At 41.2% G+C, this 21,687-nt stretch overlaps 1 protein-coding gene across 4 annotated transcripts in view; it reads left to right on the top strand.

Annotated features, from left to right (window-relative positions):
- fhod3b (formin homology 2 domain containing 3b) overlaps positions 1–21,687 on the top strand; it is a 104,421-nt gene that overhangs the window by 73,737 nt on the left and 8,997 nt on the right. For 2 of the 4 annotated variants that reach the window (XM_044358119.1, XM_044358118.1), the window contains exons 6-19: positions 7,396–7,490; positions 8,576–8,687; positions 9,733–9,827; positions 11,966–12,109; positions 12,311–12,558; positions 14,116–14,253; positions 14,398–14,778; positions 15,745–15,807; positions 16,833–16,940; positions 17,123–17,257; positions 17,726–17,776; positions 18,646–18,836; positions 19,727–20,281; positions 20,411–21,360. In XM_044358119.1, coding sequence (XP_044214054.1) covers positions 7,396–7,490; positions 8,576–8,687; positions 9,733–9,827; positions 11,966–12,109; positions 12,311–12,558; positions 14,116–14,253; positions 14,398–14,778; positions 15,745–15,807; positions 16,833–16,940; positions 17,123–17,257; positions 17,726–17,776; positions 18,646–18,836; positions 19,727–20,281; positions 20,411–21,360 — 3,266 coding nt within the window. The remainder of the gene's footprint in view (positions 1–7,395; positions 7,491–8,575; positions 8,688–9,732; positions 9,828–11,965; positions 12,110–12,310; positions 12,559–14,115; positions 14,254–14,397; positions 14,779–15,744; positions 15,808–16,832; positions 16,941–17,122; positions 17,258–17,725; positions 17,777–18,645; positions 18,837–19,726; positions 20,282–20,410; positions 21,361–21,687) is intronic. The other 2 variants (XM_044358121.1, XM_044358120.1) reach the window with 1 other exon arrangement.

Here is a 21,687-nt window from a genome sequence, read left to right as displayed (position 1 = left end):
TCCTGCAACTCACTGCTCCTGATGGCCTTTTGTGCAAAGCTCTTCAATATGCAAAACACTCACTCTCTCTTACGCATTTGTTTGCATTTATCTTTTACAGGTGCAGGTTTTGATCCAAGGGCCACTGACAGTTTTTTGTCTTAGTTTTAGTTTTCATTTTATGATATAAATAATAATATTCCCTAACCCTAACCTGGTCCACCCCATCTCCCCGAAAAAGAAAAACATGAATATAAAGAATCTCATTTGGAAAAAAAGGTATCGTCATTGCTCATCAGGTTTTTTCCTGCTAAAAAAAAGCAGATAATATTTTCATACATAATTCAGCCTCCTGTACCTGTCTGAGACTTTTGGATAACAGGAATGACTTCATTTAGTCAGAGGAAATTTAGGAAATGAGCGCGACACATGGTTTCAGCCCACAACTTCTCAACTCCACTGGCAACATTTTGTCTTTGCCTCCAGCGTGGCCTCTTTCTATTTAATTAAATCACCAGCTTACATACAGGCTGCAATGAAACATACACTATACTCCACTGAAAAAATAAAACAGCCTGAAATTTTTGAAATTTCAAAAATCCTTTACCTACTGTACAGGTCAAGTTTTAATGAGGCAAAAAAACGTTTGACCAAGCAACCTTTAACTGAATGGAAAACATAACCTGTTGTCTTGTTTTTGGTTAAGCGTGCAGCCATGTTCCTGCCGGATACATTCCACCCTGTCCTCCCCCTCTGTCAGACCCCCACAGACCCCTTCAGATCCCCCTCACATGAGCAGACAGCTTGCATCTGAACCCAATTCAACCCCACCTGCCTGACCTATATTCTTCCTCCCCCCTTTTTTCTTCTCCCTTCATCTGTAGAAGTTTTCAGCCTTCGCAAACTCACTGGCAGTGGAGTTACAACCCTGTGATGGAGCCTTTTATACTGTAACAGAATTCACTATACAAGCTAATTATATTATAAGAACTGTTTGATTTGGTTCATTTCTCTAGCTCTTATTTTATCATCTCTGACCTTGCAGACTAAGATACATAAACTATAATTTGGAAAAAAAATAAATCTTTTACAGAAATGTAGCACACAGGCATAGACTCAAATGCTCTGCATTCAAGTGGGTTTTACGGCTGATTCCTGTGAGCTGACTGTTTTTTGGGACTGCATTCAGCATATGGCTGGCCAGAACCAGAGCGAATCACACCACTATTCTCTCAAGAGCAGTAAGAATTTACAGCAGCTCATCTTTCAGTTCACTTTACAAGTGGGTGGATGTCATGCGGTAGCTTTTCTCCAAAGTCTTCCCCGCTTGGATGAGATGTGGAAAAGCTCATCAGCTGGGCTTTCTCCACTTTTTCATTGTCCTGAAATGATTTTCTAAAATTTCTGTAGCAGCCCTCTAAGCGATTAGCTTTAAACTTCTTTGAATACAGAGGAAGTAGAGATGTATAGAAAGTAGTACATATTTTAGCATTTGAATTTTTCTTACAGTGCTGTAGTCTACTCAACTCAACTCATTGTGGCCTGCTTAGCACTGCAGTAGTTCACCAGGTCTGCAATGCCTGTTGAATTAGCTCAGCCAAATAATGGCGAGCCTCCCCTGCCTTACTTCATGCTATTGTTCCATTAGGTTTGTTTGTTTGTCTTTAGGGAATTTGTTTGGGCTTAGGCCCACGGTAAATTGTGTCAAATGCTGGCAGACATGTATTCAGGTCTGAAATCGAAGCATCCCCCTGTTGTTTTACTGTATGTGACTTAATGTAAGTCTGGCAGTCAGCTTGGTGACTGAAATAGGTTTGGCAGACACTGTTTGTCTGGCTCTAATGGCCTGGGTGATTAGCTGAACAACAAATGGAACGTAACCCATGAACATGTCTTATCCAGTTCATATACAGTAAGAGCTGTTTAATTGGCCTGAGTAATAAACTTGTCTTTTTATGGTAGACAGACTCTCAATCTGAATCTAGCTTGAAGCATGGATGCAGTAATGATAAATGCCAGTAACAGAAGGAATTTTCAGCTTTTAACATGATCAAAGTGCCATTAAACACAGTTTCACTACTTTTTTTCAAGACACTAGATTGTGCAGAAAAAAAAACAACACAAAAGGAATGTTTTTTTTTTTTATTAAAAGCTGCTGTAATCAATATTTTTGTATTAACAATTCATTAAATCACTGTGTGTACTGTGAAAGGAGTCGTTCTTTGTGATGAAGCCACAGAGAAGAAAAAACTCTGCGGTTCCCCTCAGTTTACGGAGCGTTTTAGTGTCTTTCAGCTTGTTTTGGTTTTATGGCTTGAGACTTTACTGTTTAACTTCACTGTCATGGCTCTCATCAACCCTGTTTTCAGCTGTTTTCAGAGAAAAAAAACTGATAAACCCATTTTGCATACTGCACTATGCAAAGTTTTTGACTAGCAGGTGAACATAATGGAGCATTTACCAGCCAAAGACTCAGATATTTCCCTTAAGAGTTGCTGGAGGCCAAAGAAGAGCTAAAGAAGAGTGAATATGGACTTACTTTCATTGAAACACAACTCTAAATGACTACTAATGTTGCGCCATGTCTGCTGTATAAATAGGTACTTGTTTGCTAGCATGTTGGCCATAACACTTTATGAAGTGATAATACTGTGTATCCATTTGTGTTTACAACTTGTTTCACTGCCTCCAGGTGGCCACAACATTCATTAATCATCAAATACTGCTCTAAATATTTACTTTAACTTTACAGAGTGGGCAGAACCTACAGTATATTAAACATTATGTAACATTAAAAATGTTTATCTTAGGCCGGTTGAAGCAAGGTTATTTACAGTCCCCCTCCACTCAAAAATATGTTTTTCTTCTTGTTCCTTCAGTTGGATGTTTGAGCTTCACTGTGCAGAATGATGTATGTGCAGTTTGACACTAGAAGGCTGTTTTCACATTCATCTTCAGAAAGTGGAAAGTTTCTCCGAGCTCACTTAAAATCAGACTTTAAGGGGTGGACCTATGAGTATGATTTGTGAGATCACAACTAGTTTGGAGCCAATCGTGGTCCAATATTCAACATACACAAGTGTGATGTGGAAACTTGAAACCTCCAGTGCACAAACACTGAGAATTGACTTTTCAGTGAAGTAGGAGACATCTTGTGTCCAGCAGGAAAACTTTAGAAATTACCAATATATACACATTCAGAGATTCTTGAATTTTTAATGAGTTTGATGCAAGATGCCTTAATGTACCTGATCACTCATTATCAATATTAACTATAAAGAGGACGTGAGAAGCAACAAATTCACAGGTCAATTTTGAGTGATTATCCATGTCACTTCCCGTATGTTCCTAGAATCCAGTGAGGGCAGTAAAATCCACATTCTGAAATTTAAATAATAATAACAGTGATTTTAGTGACATAATAGAACAAGAATCTACGTAAAACGTCTTTGCCAGACCTCGCAGTAAAGCACGTCCGGCTCACGTGGATACAGGGGGAGACCTGTGAGTGCAGCTCCCAGCTAATGCAGAGCATAACAAGATAAGAGGCTCTAAGTTGCCCTGTAAGGGTTGGAGATTTGGCCCCTCTCCCAAAGTCATGGTAAAATAAATGTTGCATGATGACTGACAGTTTGGCTGACCCAGTTTTGATGAATTCCAAAATGTGGTGGACGGGGTTTGTAAAGGGGAAGCTGTTGAGTCAATTTCTTGCATCTTCACAGATAAGGTTGTCTTTATGTTTTTTACAACAACATATGAGTCAGCTGGCTCGTGTTGGTGCTGCCACCCAGACCTCAGACTGCTTCTCACCTCAACAGTGGTCAGGGAGCAGCCCTTCCTGCACATTCCTGGGGCTGTGGAAGATAATTGCTGTGGTTTATGAGAGGGAGAGGCCCTTAAGAAACACTTCCACTCAGTTGCATGAGTTTTCTCTTAGAGTTTCTGGTTCAGACACAGGAATTGGGTCTGTCTCTTCCAGTCAGTAGGTTCTCTTCTGCATCTTGATACCATTCAAATCTTGTATTTACTCTCAAGGCAATGTATGTTAAGTATTGAAAGAAATTGAGTGTGAGAGTGCTGCACAGCTGCCAGACTCCTCATTGAACACTTCCAAGTTTCTTTTAAGCTAAATCTTTCTTCCTCAGCTATCCTTTCCCATAATGGCTTACATTTAAATTCTAATCACTGTGCTTTGAAGGCAGCTCATTGTCTGCCAACATCTCATTACGTGACATACATGCAAAAGGACTGAGCAATGTTATTGTTGTACTTTGTGTGAGGTATTTTAGAGCTGCTCATGATTACTTGAATGGAGGCCCACATTTTTGGCCCCAGATCAGCGCTTGAAGTGGAGGGTGTCCTGTACAGACTCAGCACTCACATGCTCTTCTTATTAACCCTCTTCCAAAGTTATTGATGACTGTCTGTTGTAGAGTTTAAAAACAAATCCCCGGTTCTGGAGCCACAGTCTCAGTTATTTGCCGTTATCCACAAAGGTACAAGGGGCGGGGGTTGGGGGGGGGGGGGGGGGTCGTACACTACGTTATTATGATATGATCACACATTTTAAAGCCTGAATTGCAACCCACAGGTAACTTTTCATTTTCCAGAGCTCTTTCATGACTAATTTAATCACAAGTGTGTGGAAATAAGTTCCATTCGCAGTTCAGAAAAGTGATTGCTTTGAGAGTAATTAGATGTTTCCTTTAAACTGTTTCTGACCAGACTGGTTGCAGTTTCCCATAATGGAAGGTAATTTTATTTTTTTGAAACAGTTACGGTATCGTTTTACCTAACTGTTCACAGGGTAACTGCAGTCCATGTGGTTTCTGGTACTTAAAGTTGAAATGTACATAAATGGCAGCTGGCACTGAATAATTCCATGAAGCAGCAGTTTTAATGAATCTGAGAGAAAAGGTAATGATTGTGTGGTTTCTGGCGTGTTTGCATACCGTATCTTTTCTGTATCTTAGCTGCTCACTAAAATTAAATTCACATATGATATAGACATTCATTCTGATTTTATTTCACTTGGCTGCATGCTCAAGTAAAAGAGAAAACCGTAACCTATCTGTAATATCTTTAAATAACGTCTTATGATAATATGTCAGAATGATCTAAAAGTCATTTCATTATGTGGTAGACTTTGGGAACAATCACTAATGTCTCATCTGTCAGCAGCTGAACATTCATGTTGTGTAATGACACATTTAAAAGCCTCATTAAGGCCACCTATCTTTTCTCACCCCTGTTTTCAATAGACATTCCTCAAAACCTCTGCACACCAGGGCAGATACTGTACACAGGTGCAGCCAAGAGATAAAAGTCTGTGCAGTGATGATACTGCAGGTCAGACATCGGCTACCAATTCAAAAAGAAGCATGTAGCTCATTACTCATCCGGCAAAAGTCACAGCTGTTTGTGTCCTGGTTAGAGATACCATTACTTTTCTCAGAATCCTGTATTAAGAATCACTATAACTCCTTATTTCAGCCACTTTTTAGATGCTAGGAATCTATAGGAATCCATTCTGGACTCAGTAGAGCAGCTGTATGTCATTTCATTACTGCTGTCACTCATCTGTCAGCGGTGGTCCCATACAAAGTGGGGGAGTTACGCGAGAGGGTGACACTCTAGTCTGCACTGACTGAGGGGGTTAATCATGTTTTCATAAACACACTCTGATGTGGTCTGCTTTGATACGCCATATTGTCCGTGCTGCTCACTGCTGTGACACCCGGCTCAGAGCTCGCAGCAGGAGAGGACTGTTAGGAATGCTCTGGCCTGACATGTTGTGAGTAATTAACCCTGATTGATAAAAGATGAACTGCCGCTGCTGCAGCGGGCCGTCAGCATGGGACGCACACACATGCACTCATGCATCTACCCACACACTCTCACGCACCATGCACACACAGCAGCTGCACCTGGGAATTTTGGCTTATCTACAGCGTATTCACGATTTTCATGCCCCTCTAGAGAAGAGGAGAGGAAAAATATATGACAGAAGCTGCAGCCTCTCATCATCAGATGTTATAAGGAGTTGTTTTAAACACAGCAAGAGGAGATTAGATGGGAGTCTTGAAAGGAATTCTCTGCAAGTCTGTTTAAGTATTTTATTTAGTTGTTGTCAGAGATGAAACTTTTGTCTATTGCTCTATTTTTTTCCAGGATTTTTAACATTAAAAAGCACCTGGTGTTTCACCTTTTGCAGCCCATGAATCCTTCAGCTATTAATACATCTCTGAACTTGATCACTACGAACACATCACTTTGCTCATGTTTGTGAAAGGAATTTCATGACTAAACTCTCAGGTGTTTTAGCCCCCTAGTCAAATAGGCCTTCCAAAACTGTTCCACTCTCTTATGTTTTTTGCATGTTCATAGTTCTTCTTTTTTCACTGTCAGCTTATGTATCACATTTAGTCGCAGCGGGGTCAAGCTGAGCTCATCCTGTTCATGTGGTCTGCTGAATGCAGTAACTCCCTGTGTGTGGACGGCCACTGAGATGAAGCACTGACTGTAAAAAAAAAAAAAAAAAAAAAGGCTACATATTTAAAGGGGCTTTTGTCTGTCCAGCAGTGTTTCTCTCCCTTCCCCCCAGCTCCTTCTTTAACAGAAGCTCTACACTTTTACTGCCCCCCACTGAGATCCCTTGGCTCTTATTTTGTTCTTATTTATGTATCCTGTTACAGATGGAAGTCATGTCAGCATCCAGTGAGGTAGTCTGCTCAAATATTTTCCCTCCAGTCATCTCCATTGACTTGAGGGATGACTGGACGGGTGCTGTTTTTCTTTTTTCTTTTTTTTTTTTTTTGGCCTTTGCCTCAAATGTTTTCGAAAAGTTTATCTCCACAACAGCTCCAGTTTCTATGTAGTTTTTAATCATAATGGGGAGAGGACTCTCATTAACACCTTTCACAACAATACACATCTGTTTGTGTGTAGTTGTCTTGGCTACTATGTGTGCATTTGCACACAGCACAGGCAGAAGTTATATAATACATGTATATTATCCTCTTACACACAGTGTGGACTGAATTCTCCCAATGATTTGAAATGAATATTTCATATGTTATTAATTTTAAATTATCTTTTATTTTTATCATACCAGAGATACAGACTACACTCCCTCCAAAAACTCTATATCTTACCTTTCTGTCTGTACTAGATCATTCTTCACACACATGTTTCACAATCTAAAGACAGAGAGACTCTGACATTCATGAACAATGTTCAAAAGACACGAAAACATGCAGAGTTTACTGTTTTTCTAGTTATCTTGGGTGTTGAACAAGAAGAAATGTGATGGTCAGTTTTTATAGACATAAAGAATATAACAGAATTGGAACGGTAGATGTTTAACCAAACCCTATCTCTGTCTGTCGATCTCTCTTTTTTTTTCTCTTTCTCCAGCTCTTGGACAGATAATGCTGTATGTGGATGGGATGAATGGCCTCATATCTCACAATGAAACGGTCCAGTGGCTTTACAGCCTGGTCGGGTCCAAGGTAAAGAATATGAACATTAATTTTCACAAAGCTCCTCCAGTACAGTAGATGTACTGTAAAAATCAACTCAGCAACACCATCTGTGCACTGACAAATCTGAAATAATCATATACTCTGAAATTTCATACCTCACTGCTTTGTCAATGTGAGCTCATGTCACTGTGGTGAACTCAGCCCTCTAGTGGGCAAATTGTTTCATGTGCAACAGGCTTGCAGCAGATGAGGGAACTGCATAGCTTCTCTTGCCTCTCCCCAGTGTCAGTCTGTTTTGTTTTTTGTTCCTACTAATTAATTTTCTGCCTTCCTGTGTACATTTTGATATAATGTTTGGCATCATCTTTGTTTTTTTTAATCAAAACCTCGTCTTTCCAATCATTTTATGTGGCAAATCTCCATCGTTAACAGTCATTTCGACAATGATGATTTGGGTGTTGCTTGTCTAGTCAGTGTGCTGATGTGGCGGCTGCTCAGAGGCATTAAATTACTTCTCATGGTTTTATTGCCTCTGACATGATGCTGATTTTCACTCTTAGGCAAATTAACATTGACACCTCTGGTTTGTATCAGGCCTGTTACTCTCCTACTCATAGTATTTCTCTCGTCTTTTCACATTTTAGTAAATTTGGGAGTGTATATATCTGTTAGAAGGCTGCTTTAGTTATCTCGCAGTATTTTAAGACTTCTCTCTGTTCCCTGGTCATCATTGCTATGTTTTTATTTTATTCTGATTTCAGCGCTTTTTTTTACGCTTACAATATGGAAATGCTATGTTGTACAGTGCGTTCCCATGAGCTGTAAAAGGTCTATTTAGTATTGCCTCAACGTCACACATGGCTCTTATCAAACCACTCCAGATGGTTCAGACAGGAAAAGCTTTTATAAGACAATACGATACCACTTAGCATTTGAAATTTCTAAGGCAACACATATTCACACGTGCTGTGTCATGTAGGTCCATGAGTGTGAACAAATACACAAAAGTTTACAGTTGGAATCAAATGGATTGTGTGTTAAGTGCTTGGACTTAGAGGCTGAACTGTAGTTTCTGTATTAACTGTGTTTTTGTTTTGTTTTTCTTTGTGTAGTTCCGTCTAGTGGTGAAGACAGCCCTAAAGCTTCTGCTGGTGTTTGTGGAGTACACAGAGTCTAACGCCACCCTGCTCATAAAGGCTGTGAATGTTGTGGATGCCAAAAGAGGTAAAAGCACACGCAGGCAAACCAGACAGTGAGCAGATAAACAAACTGGTATACCGAACACACTGGTTGTCATTTGTCTCACTGAAAACAATTCAGACGTCTAGATCCATATCTGCAGACAGAGACATCTGTCAACTTTTCAAGACTTTGAATTGATAATTTAATCAGGTGACACTTTTTGATGTTGATATTACATCCAAATGAGTTTTATTTGAATTGTGGGCCTCCCACTGATCAGAAATGATCCAGGATTTGTCTCTGCATCACATCATTAGACCGGTTTTAATCATCTGTTGTTCATCTTAAGAGGAGACTTGTTGAAACTCACCAGTTAACCCTGAGCAGTAAAATATTATAGAAAAAACATTTCCTCTTTAGGGTAGATTTTTCCATTCAATTCTACCCTTCTAGCTATCCATTTTGGTAGTGCTGTGGTGCTCTTCAGGTGACCGCAGATCACAGACAGTTTCCCATTACACGGTAGTCAGATCAGTTGCCCTGAGCAGCTCCCTGGCCATGCATGGAACGAGGCTTATTGAGAAAGACTGCAACTCTCGCCTGCACTGGGGTTCAGTTACCTGCCACTCTAAAAGCTCCACATTGTGCTGTGGCGTACAACAGGGGGTTGAGCATCAGCGTGCAGGGGTCGGGTATCCCTCTGTCTCAGCTCTGTCTTATCCCGTCACTTCTGCTGTTGCGTAAGAAGACTAAACCTGATCCCCGGTCTCCTGATGAAAAGGAGATGGACTTGACCCTTGTGGCTCAGGCTCAGAGCAGCTTCTTTCTCGTTGGAGATCAAGTCGCCTCTGCTCTGTTTTTCCATTTCCACTTTGCTAAAGACTTTGCAATTCTTTTGATTCCTTGGTGTTGGTGGAGCTACAACAGTTTTTTTACGCCGTAAGATGAGCACATGGACATTATTCAGTCTTTACTATTATCATTCAGTGTCTTTTTAAACCTTGAAGTAAAGGTAGCTGTGTCTAGCTGTTTCGTTTGAAGCTTGTCTTGTGATTTATAATGCGTTGTATGTGTTTTGCTGGTGCAGGCACAAAACTGTGGTCAAATGTCATGGAGATTTTGGATGAGAAGGATGGAGTGGATACAGAGCTGCTGGTGTATGCAATGACACTCATCAATAAGGTCAGTAAATCATTTGCAGCCTTCCTTACATTACTACAGTATCAACAAGCAGTATACCAGTTATTTTCTAACATGATTTGCTTTATTAGCTCCCTCTTTTAGGCCTCTAGCTTCAAGACCCAATTTTCACATTAAAATTAGATTGACATCTGAATATCTGATCTGGATGAGGAGAAAAGTATGCCAATATAAGGTGTAAATGCTCACAGTACAGCAGCACTGTTTCCAAAATGTGATAAGGGGTCTCATTTCTAAAACAGTGCATAGGATCCATAATAAAAGTGCATGCACACAAAAGTGCGTCAAAAAATAATCAGATTTATAAAACCGTGTGTACGCATGAATGCACATATTTTTCCCTTTATAAATCACAGTCCACCTGGAAATATGCGCACCTGGATCAGCCTCATATCTAGCCCTCTACACGCCCGCATTCAACCATAAATTGTCAATGCAAAAGTATTCGTGAATATTGATGTACATGTGTTTCTTTAGCCGCACCAATCAGTCTCTCTGTCTTGAGACGCCTGACCAATCAGTGTCAATGGTCAGTGTATGCACCCTTTCGCTCATCACTTGCGCTCGGCCAGCTGCAGAGGAAGGGCCGCAACAGCCGTAAACTGACTTTTACTGTTTTATTTCCACGTTTTTGGACTTCTTGAAGTTATGTAAGGTTGCGTAACACAAAACAACCATGTACAACTTCAATAAACATTCCTCTGGATCATAAAGTCAGACTTCTTTGGTTAAGTTATTACCACACCCTGCAGCAGGCCAGTTCCCAGCTAACCAATTTTAAGTAGTTTTAAGTAACACTCAATATCTACAATAAAATAAACACTGTATTCATTCATATTTACTCCAAAATCCAGCATACAAGTGTTTCTCTAATCTACACAGTCCATATATGAGTGCAGGTAGTGAAGATGTGCTGGGTTAGCTGACTGGAGAAGGCAGCATGTGTGTGGCAGCCATCGTTGTGTCTCCAGTGCACTCGTACTTGGTGATATTTACACAGTATTAGAAGATATTATTAGAAATCTATCAGCGCTGTGTTCTATTTGATGTCACCTTACTACAACTGATGATGACAAGTTCATCAGTTAGTTGACGCGGTTGAGGTGAAAAGGAATCAGTATATTCAGGGTTAATATCGGGGAACAGCAAGCCAGACTTTCCAGGATCCTGCCACCTGCCACATCATTCATTTCAACAGCTGCTATGCTGCTCCTCAACTGACCCTCTCCTCTGTGCTCCGGGTGAGACAGCGCCGATGAAAGCAGACTTTGATTTAAGATTTGAGTTGGCTCATATCTTTTCAAATTGAAAGGTGCTTATGGAATAGTTATGTCTCACTACAAGCACAAGTACAGATAACACTGCAGGTTTGAATGTTTATGATAAAGTGGATCTCTGGATCACTCGCATGATATGAAGTGAAATTAAATGCGTGAGAGGAATAATTATTCAATTCAACACCTCACCATCTGTGTCGCTAATTTCCCCCTGTCTCCAAAATGTTCGTACACATGGGTCAGAGTTCACGTACAGGTGCACACATTCTCTCATCAAGTTTGTGTTTGTTGATCGCGACTTTTGGGAAGTGGCATATGCCTCTTTCGAACCCCATTTCTTGTGCGAACGCAACAGATCTGCCAGCACATGTCAACCAATTTCTAGTGTGTGATTACATTTGAGATGTGTCACCTAGAATAAAATGTTGATGACTGAAAAGTTTTCTATCCATTCATCTAGTGAAGGAGGCAACAAAAGAATCCTGAAATGACCTTCATTAACATAAACAACTATGTAAAAACTCTACAATATCATTCACATCATTCACATGCCATGTTTTTATTAGTTCACTGAAATTCTGATCTGATTAGACTTGATTCAAAATACAAACATTATAAATCCATTTAAATACTACTGAATGAATTTTATTTAGATAGCATATCTTGCTACAGATCACATTTTCAATACAAGGTTTAAAGAAAACAGATTTAGTGTTTTTACTCCATTCTGTCTCTCAGGTGATCTTTCTCTAACGTTCCAACTTTTCTTTTTCTCTTAACAGTTAATCTGAAACATGACAGAGACATGACAGTATAGAACTTATGTGTGTGCTTATGTTTCAGACTCTGGCAGGCCTCCCAGACCAGGACTCCTACTACGACATGGTAGACTGTCTGGAGGAGCAGAGCATTGAAGCCATGGCCCAGAGACATCTGAGCAGGAAGGGCACTGACCTTGACCTCGTAGAGCAGTTCAACATCTATGAGGTCAGGAAGCCTACACATCATATAACAAACAAGCTTAATGTGGTGTTAACATGCGTCTCATAATAGAGCGTAGGCCACATGACTTCTGACGGGCTGCCAGATGTGCAGTATGTACCAAAAGGTGATGTTCAAGGTTGCTGTTTATGAAGTTTATAAAGCAGTTTATTTACTCAGTTTCTCTGTTCGGCTTCATTGTCCCAGATGACTCTCCGCCATGAGGACGGTGATGAAGAATCTCAGTTGCCTCCTAACGCCCGGAAGGACCGACGTCGGGCTAGTGTCGGGGGCTCCAACGAAAAGCGTGGCCTGGAGAGAAGACGCAGCCGGAGACATTCGCTCCAGAATGGCAGAGGTCCCGCCTCTGCCCCAGCATCACCCAGCAGCCCTCATACTCATACAAGCAGCTTCCTGCCCTTTGGCGGCCAACGTGTTGAAGACATCAGTGAAAGGTGAGGTGAGGGGAGGACAGAGATGGATGGGAAAGTGGAAAAATGGAAGATATCCAAGAAAAAAAAAAAAGACACTTGATCCTTGCTTCCATTTTAGCTTGAACTTGGTTTGATGCTGGTTTTAAAGGGTTCAGCCAGGAGGATTTGTTTTGATCTTGTATATTTTAAACCCTGAGAAATAGCTGCAACAAAAAAAAAAGGTATCACAGACTATTCCTGCGTCCATGGAGTATTTAGTTTTTTCACTGGGAACAGCTTAACGGCAAGTGTTGTATTATATTTCAGTCTTGGAGAGATGCTTTCACTCTATCCAGAGCCAAAGCAGAGAATTTAATTATATAGTCATTTAAAGAAAGGCGAAGAAGAAACTGCTGCTGCAAAGTGACATTTAAATTAATTTTCCCACTGTCAAAGACATTCTTCTGCCACTGATGGAAATAGGAAGCTTCTGTAAACACATGATATGAACTATCTGCGATCTGTTTCAAGTCACGCTTCCTTTATTGAGAGCGTATTGAACTTAAACTCCACCAAGCCATCAGTTTTATATACCGTCAACCTTTTGTGACTAAACAAACTCAAGAGAAACCGCAACTGGTGATTCAGGCAAGAAGCTAATTGCAATCTCGTTTAATTATACAGTAGCTTGGACTCTGCCCTATAAAAACACTGGGAAAACCTAGTCAGACAGTCCCTATTCATGGAAATTATATTAACCTGTTATTCTGCTTTTTATTATAGGTCATGAGTCATCAGACAAAATTTGGGTTTGAATTTTAAACAGGGAATTACTAAGTCTTCCTTTTTGTCTTTAAAATCACCACCGATCACAGCCTTTCCTAGTACCACATTTTCCAATCCCCTATAATTAATAACAAACAGCTTCTTTTTTTTTTTTTTTTTTTTTTTTTAAGTGGCATACCTACTAAAATTTGTGGTAGTATTCAGGTCTTCAGGTATACTTAAATTCAATCCAGCAGGTCATATGATACCAGACTAGTTTCGTCCAGCCCACCACAGGAAATTCAAGCCGCCTTTGAAGATCACCATTTTCCATATTGTTAATGAAATCCAGACAGCCAAGAGGGATGGATCCAAGTAGCAAACCGGCCACAGACTCATGTATGACGATGTATCCCAGACTATCAGTTCAAACACAGAAGATATCTCCTACAGCCCTAACACTGGTTATTGAAATGAATCTTTTTTTTTTTTCTCAATTAGAAGAAGTAGAAGTAATTTTTATTAATGTGACTACAGAAATGTCATTTATGTGTAGTTTGAACTGTTGCCTGTGCCTGTGCGTTGTTAACATTTTGAGATGTCAAGAGAGATTGTTGTAAAAACCTACTAACCTTCTCAATCTTCCGCACTAATAACCTCTTGCTTTTCTGACAAGCATGCACTGTGTGTGGTGTTTGTCGTTTCTGTGTTGTCTCTCTGGGCTCATTTGCCTCTGTGTGTTTTCATGTTGTCTCTGTCCAACTTCTCTTCCCTCTTGCCTGCCTACATCCTCCCTTTCCTCCTTTCAACCCTCGAACCATCCTCTCGCCACAGAGAAGAGGAAGAGGAAGAGGAGGAGGAGGAGGAAGGAGATGAGGAGGAGGAGGAGGAGGAGGAGGATGAGGAGGACGAGGAAGAGGCAGATGATGAAAGTCATCCAGTCATTGAGTCCTCTAGACAGGGCGCTCACAGGTATTTTAGGATAACTAGTTTGCTAGGTGTGAAACAATCCCCCATTCCCTTTGTATTTCCATAGTTTCTCTGCCATAGTTTAAAAGTATAATTCTGTCCTTCTACCCATCTGGACTCCTGCTCTCTTGTATTTTGTCATCCTAGTGGGGCACCAGCTGTAGCAGACACCCCTAACATGTGTTTGAACTTAAAGTGTATGGCCAGCGTCCTCCCTAAAGCCAGTGACCCTGAAGGGCAGAGAGAATATCTCGGCTTCAAGACCAGGACATCTTCTCCTGTGTCCGTCGCACCTAAACAGAGGACCTTTAGTCCTTGGTCTGCACCTCCCCAGCCACCTGACAGTGTCTTCCCTGTCGCTCTGAGTAAAGTGCCAGGCTCTGCTCACCGTCTGAGCCAATGTCACTGTCAGTCTACCCCAACCACATCCCCCTTTCCTCTCTCACCATCCCCTGACTTGAACCAGAGCCAGGTGTCTGTTGGGTCCAAGGAGAGTGAGACGGGCTCGAAAAGAGAAAGGCACTTCAGGTAGAGCGTAGGAGCTACAGTTCACCTACATGTGTTGCATACGGACTCCCATTATATCTTTTACAATGTCCAAACACACTGTCCTCCCCCCATCACTGATGTCTGTGTCTCTATGTAGCTCACTGTACACTCAGCAGAGACACCCACAAGCATCATCAGAGTAAAAACAGAAATACAAAAATGCTAAAATTCAAAATATTATTTTAAAATGATGCTCTTCATAAGTGCATACCATGAAGTTAGTTGTGGTGAACATACTATAGCTTAGTCTCCTCTCCACCTCCTTCATCCTTAAAAAATGTTTTCTTCATCATAGTGAGCATAAGGTCTTTATTTTCCACCAAAAGTGATTTATGTGGCATCTGTCATCTCCAAAGACACACGGTACCAGAAAAAAGGAAAGTCATAATTACTTCCTTTTCTCTTCTCAGTTGCTGGAAACAGTTATTTTGCAGATACTGTATTTACTACTCATCTGTCTTTCATTGTGGCTCTGCACCACACTTAATCCAAGACAAGTCAATAAATTAATTCAAAGTATTAAGGAACTTTTAGTATTAGCATGAGTCATAGTCACTCTTAGTTGTTCACAGTCCTGCAGAGATCTGTTGCAATGGAAACAGGATGGACAGCCACATCTAAACTGGCACAGTAGTTCCTCTGCGTGTGTATCCCTGATGCCATCTAAGAAAAAAATGATTCCCTGTTTTTTATGCAACGGACCATAAAAAGTGATCTAGTTTACAGTAGTTTTCTTGCTTTCTAAATAACACATGGAATGGGTAAGACTAACAGAGATAATGTCTTGCCCCTGTCGTCTCTGTCGTGTGGTCTTGCAGCCCTTCAACCTTCAACTACTACCTTACTATCTTGTCTGTGTGACTAACACCTTATTCTTTTATCTTTGGAGTGTCTGACCTGACTGTTACTCTCTTTTTTTTTTTTTACTGTGCCTTCCATCTTCAGTCTGACAGACACAAACAACTCCCCTTCATCTTTCACTGCTAGAAAGCCCTGCTGGGCTGAAAGGTAAGGACAGAAGTCAACAGGTCAACTGTTACAAGAGTGTGCAGAGGCAAGACGCATATTATTTATGAAGCGAAGCCTGCAAGCTAGTTCAAACAGGGCGTACTCCTCTCACAACAGCCTGTATCCAACGCACAGCATCAGTGCTCTGATTGCTCTTTTTCTGCCTGCTTCCTGCCACACCGCTCATCTGAAAGCTATGCTGTCACTTGCCGCTACGGCTGCTGCCACTTCTGCTGTTCTTATAGCAATTCAAAAGCCCTGCATCCACCTGTAGACTCTGAATCTACTTTCCCCTAGGAGGCAAGTTAGTGTCATCGTCCCCGTCCCCACTCCCTGCTGTCCTGAGCATGGCGTTTGCTTGTGGGAGGAGGTCCGAGCCTAGATGCCAAACATTAACATTAACCTTGTACATGTTCTACATTTACATAATAATCTATTCCACATGAGTTGTTTTACTGAACTGACTTTTGAGATGCATTAGTAGTTTCAGGGAGACGTGGACATAGTGAAGTCTACATAAAAGTTTTGTAGCTGTAGCACTAGTAAAAGAACACTAGTTTGTTTTCAATTATTATTCTATCATCTTTGTTAACTGTTTTTATTTACACACAATGTATTGCACAACTTTTCTAGGACAAAATGTGCATGATGCAAATTCCACAGAACAATTACAAGGCCTCTCATAAAAGACTAGGTCTGGTAAAAAGATGAATTTATGAAAGATTGCCCCCATGCACAAGCACGGATAAGCAATGCACCTGCAGGTACCCTTTCAGGGTTTTTGGCATGGATTTCTTTACAGGAAAGTTGTTTAAATTCCAAAGGCAGAGTGCTTAGCAGCATTGTTCTTTTATCCAGCACAGTCATATCTCAGTGTAAACTGCCCTGCAGTATGGCATTGGAATTCACATCGCACCTCGCAGATCCTTGAAGTAATGTCCAGCCCTCTTCTCTGTCTTGGAAAAATATGTTAGAAGAGAACAAAGCATTTATTTTCCCCCTTTTTTATTTTTCCCTCTTTACAGAATAAGTGCCAATGGCACTCCATACCCTGGCAGGCACCAGGCTCCTACATCACCCATCCATCGTTTCACTAGTTCAGCGACTTCCACAGCAGACACCAAACCTGACAGGTTGGCATGTCAACTGTTCCACAGCTAAGGCAGAACATTTTTTGGATATGGCTGTTAAAATGTTACTCACCCCATCTGCAAAGTTCCCTTTGAACAAATGTGAACATATTTAAATGAAAACACAGACTCATCACTCAATGTTATTCATGTTTTCACATATTTTTTGTCTCTTTTGCATGCAGACCTTCCTTAGGGGGCTTGCTAACTTCATCTTTCAGACAACATCAGGAGTCTCTGGCTGCAGAGAGAGAGAGGAGGCGCTTGGAAAGAGAGGAGCGTCTGCAGAGGATCGAAAGGGAAGAGAGGAACCGCTTGAAGTCAGTCTCAACTTACAAATCAGACACAGCTACTGTCAGAGCACTGTATGACTTCATATCAGAGTGACAATATTATTTCTTTAAATTGTATCATGGGTAGCTACACAGCCAATGAAGACATTCGAATTGACCTTTGAAATTTTGAGAAACATGTGGCTCTAGTCTTGAGTCAAACTCATGAGAGCTGGGTTGTGTCTCTTTTTAAGGCTCATATATAGATAGTGAATCATGGCGGGAGGACCTGTGTAGCAGCTTGGTCAGCTCAGGTGTATTGCCTTAGCATATTATATTGCTCAGTTTTATTTCTTTGTGCTTAAAATATAATTTTCAGTTATGCAATCATCAAATTTAATATCCACATAAAATGCAAACATATATATAAAAAAATAATTTATCCATATTATGTTCTAAATTTTCTCTTTATCACTCTCTTCTGGCTGTTTCTGTCTTTCTACATTTTTGTCTCAGTCAAGATTATGTAGACAAGAGGGATGAAGTAAGACAAGCCAGAGAGGAAAGGTGAGTAAACTTTCATAACTTTCATACTTTCATGAGTTCACATGGATTCACAATAATGCTCCAGTTGTGAAGATACATAAAAAACAAAGGAGATTTGTAAATGCTTTGAGATCCTCTTCTAAAATTGATAGCAGATGTAAAGTGCATTACACCCAGCGTCAGGCTGAATTATAGGTGTCAGGGCCCCTCTAGGCCTGCTCACCATTAAGATATCCCAACGTTAACAGGACAAGTGTGTAATTGTGTTTTGGCTTCGATCTGGTCCAGTTGTCTCCCAATGACTTCATCTGTATGTTTTATAGCTTATTCTTACCTTCGTCACCTATTTCACCCCTGTGAACTGGAATGTGCTTCTGGTTCAGTGTACTGAGATCAGAAAACACTAGCCAGAAACATTTAATGACACTTTGGAAATTTTGAAAAAGGATTTCATCAGTCATCATTTGAGTCCCTCCAGTAATGAGATTACAACTCCGTTTTTCCATAATTACCCAGGAATAAGACAAACCTGTCATGACTGTTAACAGCATAAATGCCGACATCATTGCTAGTGTTAACTAAAACCCAACTGAATTTTTCATCACTGTTGGGTGAAATCCTCATATCTCTAAAAAGTTATCTTCTCAGGAGGTTGAATTTTTTGAATTTGTGAATTTCTTAGAAAAAAAATCATAGAATGAGGATGGTATAATCCCTTCAATTGCAGTTGTAATATTTTCATATGATAGTCAATAAGTTTCTGTTTAATTATACCACAACTATCGAATTGGCTGAACTAAGATTTGAACAGTTGCTAACTTTTAGTGCGGATCAGCACACATCTAAACCACAGCGCGCAGACATCTGGAAGCTACTCTTTGCTGTTGCAGGTACAAGGCTGTGGAGAGGCTAGCTGCAGAGGAGTTTGAGCGGGAGCGACCCAGAGCGCCAACAAGAGGACGGACAGAGATCACTTTGTGTTTGAGTTCCAACCCTGCCAGCCGCTCTGTATCTCGCTCTGCCACACCCTCATCCATCATCTCACAAGAAGACACGGTCGCCAGCGCACAGCAGACATCGGGTAAATGGTGTTTGCCAACCATTTATTCATCATTAGCGCTTGAGAGATATGAGCATGAATGGACTGTAATGTTGGCTTACAGAGCTGGCAGAGACAATACAAACTGTCAGTGCACCTGTCACACACACAGGGCTCGGCATTAACACTTGCAGGGTGATTATAGTGCTGAAATTTGATTCAGCTGCACTTCTTATTGTTGAGAATAACTCCCTGACTCTAGAAATACAAGTCAAAGTGTATATGTGAAACAGCGTTATTGTCAGAGAAAAGATACAGAGATTTTGAGTGTGTAAGTGTGTCTAAAGAGGGTGAAGAGTGGTTATGAGGAGGTGGAGGTGCACATACACTTCTAAATTTCCTACATTTGAAATAGCTTTAATGAGATCCTGATAAAACAGCCTCAGTGACTTAAAGGTAATTTGTCATGGCTGCAATGAAAAAAAGCTTTGTTTCTTGTGTAATTCAGGACATTTTACAGAAGAAAAAAAAGATTTTCCTTTTATTTTTTACCTACCTATCAAATATAGTAGCTGTTTTTTTTAAACATACTTAGTTGGTGTCTACTAAAGAGAATATTTAAATATAACTATTTTTCTCTCAGAAGTTGTAAACTCTCTCAGAGCCACTAACGCTGTGAGTTACAGTCATGTTGTACGGTCATGAGCCATGGTAATAGAATTTGATTGCTTTTTGAATTACTTTTAAAGTCTGGAACCGTAAGTTGAGTTTAGACAATTTCTCACTGCAATTAAGGACATGTCAGGAAACAATTTAAAGCTCTTTTAATCATAAACGAAGAATGTCTCTGAAGACTATCAGATAATGTACAGTCACATAACTGAAGTACTTAAAGTAACTTTTTTTTTTCCACGTTCTGATTTCTCTTCCAGGAACAGAACACATCTCAGAGCCAAACCTTGACCCACAGACCAGAACCAAAAGCCCAGCGCCAGAGTTAACAGTATCAGAACCTTCCCCCACACCTCCTCCTGAGCCAGACAAGCAGCAGACTGAGACTGAGTCGCCTGCAGAGACGGAGGATGTTGATGAGACTCAGTCTGACCAGAGTGTAATTGCGGAGCCAGCAGCAGACGAACAGGCAGGCACAGAGAAAGAAGAGAGGCGAGAGCAGGAGAAGCTGGAGGAACAGAAACAGTGCATGAATGAGGGAGACGTAGAAGAGCAGGTGGAAGAAGCGGAGGTAGCCGATGTAGCGGAGGTGGCAGAGACAGATGTGGAGGTGGATGTTGAGTTAGAGGAGGGGTCAGAGAAGGAGCAGCCGATGGAAAGGGATGTAGAAGACAGTGTAATGCTGAGTGAGAAGGAGAGACAGAACGAGGAAGTGAATGAGAAGGACAACTGCTCCGCATCCAGCATCTCCTCTACGAGTAGCACTCTGGAGAGGGAGGAGCGGGAGGAGAAACTCACCAATGACATTGAAGCAGGTACGATTTGGTGCTGATTTTATATGCTTTGATAATCATCCATGTATATCTATCAAAGGGATGTTGAATGAGAAAGTGTGTCCAAACTTTTGACTGGTACTATATGTCAAATTGTTTCCACAACAACAGGCCAATGGACGCAGTGCATTAAAGATGCAGATGTGAACGACCAGTGCAACAAAATACTCAATAGCAAGCGCTTCATGCTGGACATGCTCTATGCTCAGAAGGCGACCAGCAAGGATGAAGAGAATGTAGGTGAGACAGAGAAAGAAAACTGTAAATGTGAGAAGGAGACAGAGGTCAGTGACTCTTCTGTGGCGAGCCTGGCCAGCAGGATCTCCACACTGGAGGCTCACAGACAGGCCAGAGAAGAAAATGTGAAAAAACTGGAAGTCGGGCATCTGGACAACCAGGGCAGTGTCCGAGCAGTGGCGGAGAAATTTGGAGATTTGGTCAAAGGCCTATCATCTCCTCCTGAGGTGGAGGCCTCAAAAGAGCAGCAGCAGCAACAGCAGCAGCAGCAGCAGCAGCAGCAGACTGACAAATCATCAACTGCTGTCTCATCAGCTTTACCCCCGAAGAAAGAGTCAGACTATATCTGGGATCAGCTGATGGCCACACCCAGGGAGCTACGGATCAAAGAAATGGACTTCACAGACCTAAAGGATGAGGATGACATGGATATTTTAGATATGGACAACGTGATGGGGTCGGGCGATCTTTTACCACCACCTCCTCCTCCCCCGTGCAACGCTGCCCTACCGCCACCCCCACCCTTGTTTGGGTGCCCCCCACCTCCTCCCATCCTCGGCAAAATGATGCCCCCACCTCCACCATTCATGGCCCCCATCCCTCCACCTTCCCCTCAACTGAGTCGAGGGGAGGTGCCTCTCTTCCAGAAGAAGAAGAAGACCATCCGTCTCTTCTGGAACGAGGTGCGTCCCGTGGACTGGCAGTGTAAGAGCCATAAATTCTGTAAGGAGTCCCTGTGGTCCAAACTGGAGCCAATTAAACTGGACACGTCCAAACTGGAGCAGCTGTTTGAGTCCAAATCCAAGGAGCTGCCTGTTACAAAGGTAACTTATTGTCGAACTTACAGTAAAACCATGCAGTATTAATATATTTTTCATAACCAGATTAATGTTGCAGCTCTGATTTGTCAAGGTTCCTTTCCCATAGTTCAGGACTTCCTGCTACCAGGAAATGTATTTGAAATGGATTATTTTGTGAATTTAGTGTGGCTAAACTACTGGTGTCTTACATAAATGAGGTTATCCGGTGAGCAAATAAGCATGACAATATTAGGAAGAGGCAGGAGATCACATCAGGATACAGGAATGAAAATGATGAATTGTCTTGTTTTGTATGTGTTTGTTGTCTAATATGCACCATTTAACCCTTGT

Source organism: Thunnus albacares, chromosome 8 (assembly GCF_914725855.1).
Source record: "Thunnus albacares chromosome 8, fThuAlb1.1, whole genome shotgun sequence".
In the NCBI taxonomy this organism is placed as follows: Eukaryota; Metazoa; Chordata; class Actinopteri; order Scombriformes; family Scombridae; genus Thunnus; species Thunnus albacares.
The sequence above is the reverse complement of the archived record's forward strand: the minus strand, read 5'-3'. Positions and strand labels throughout refer to the sequence as shown.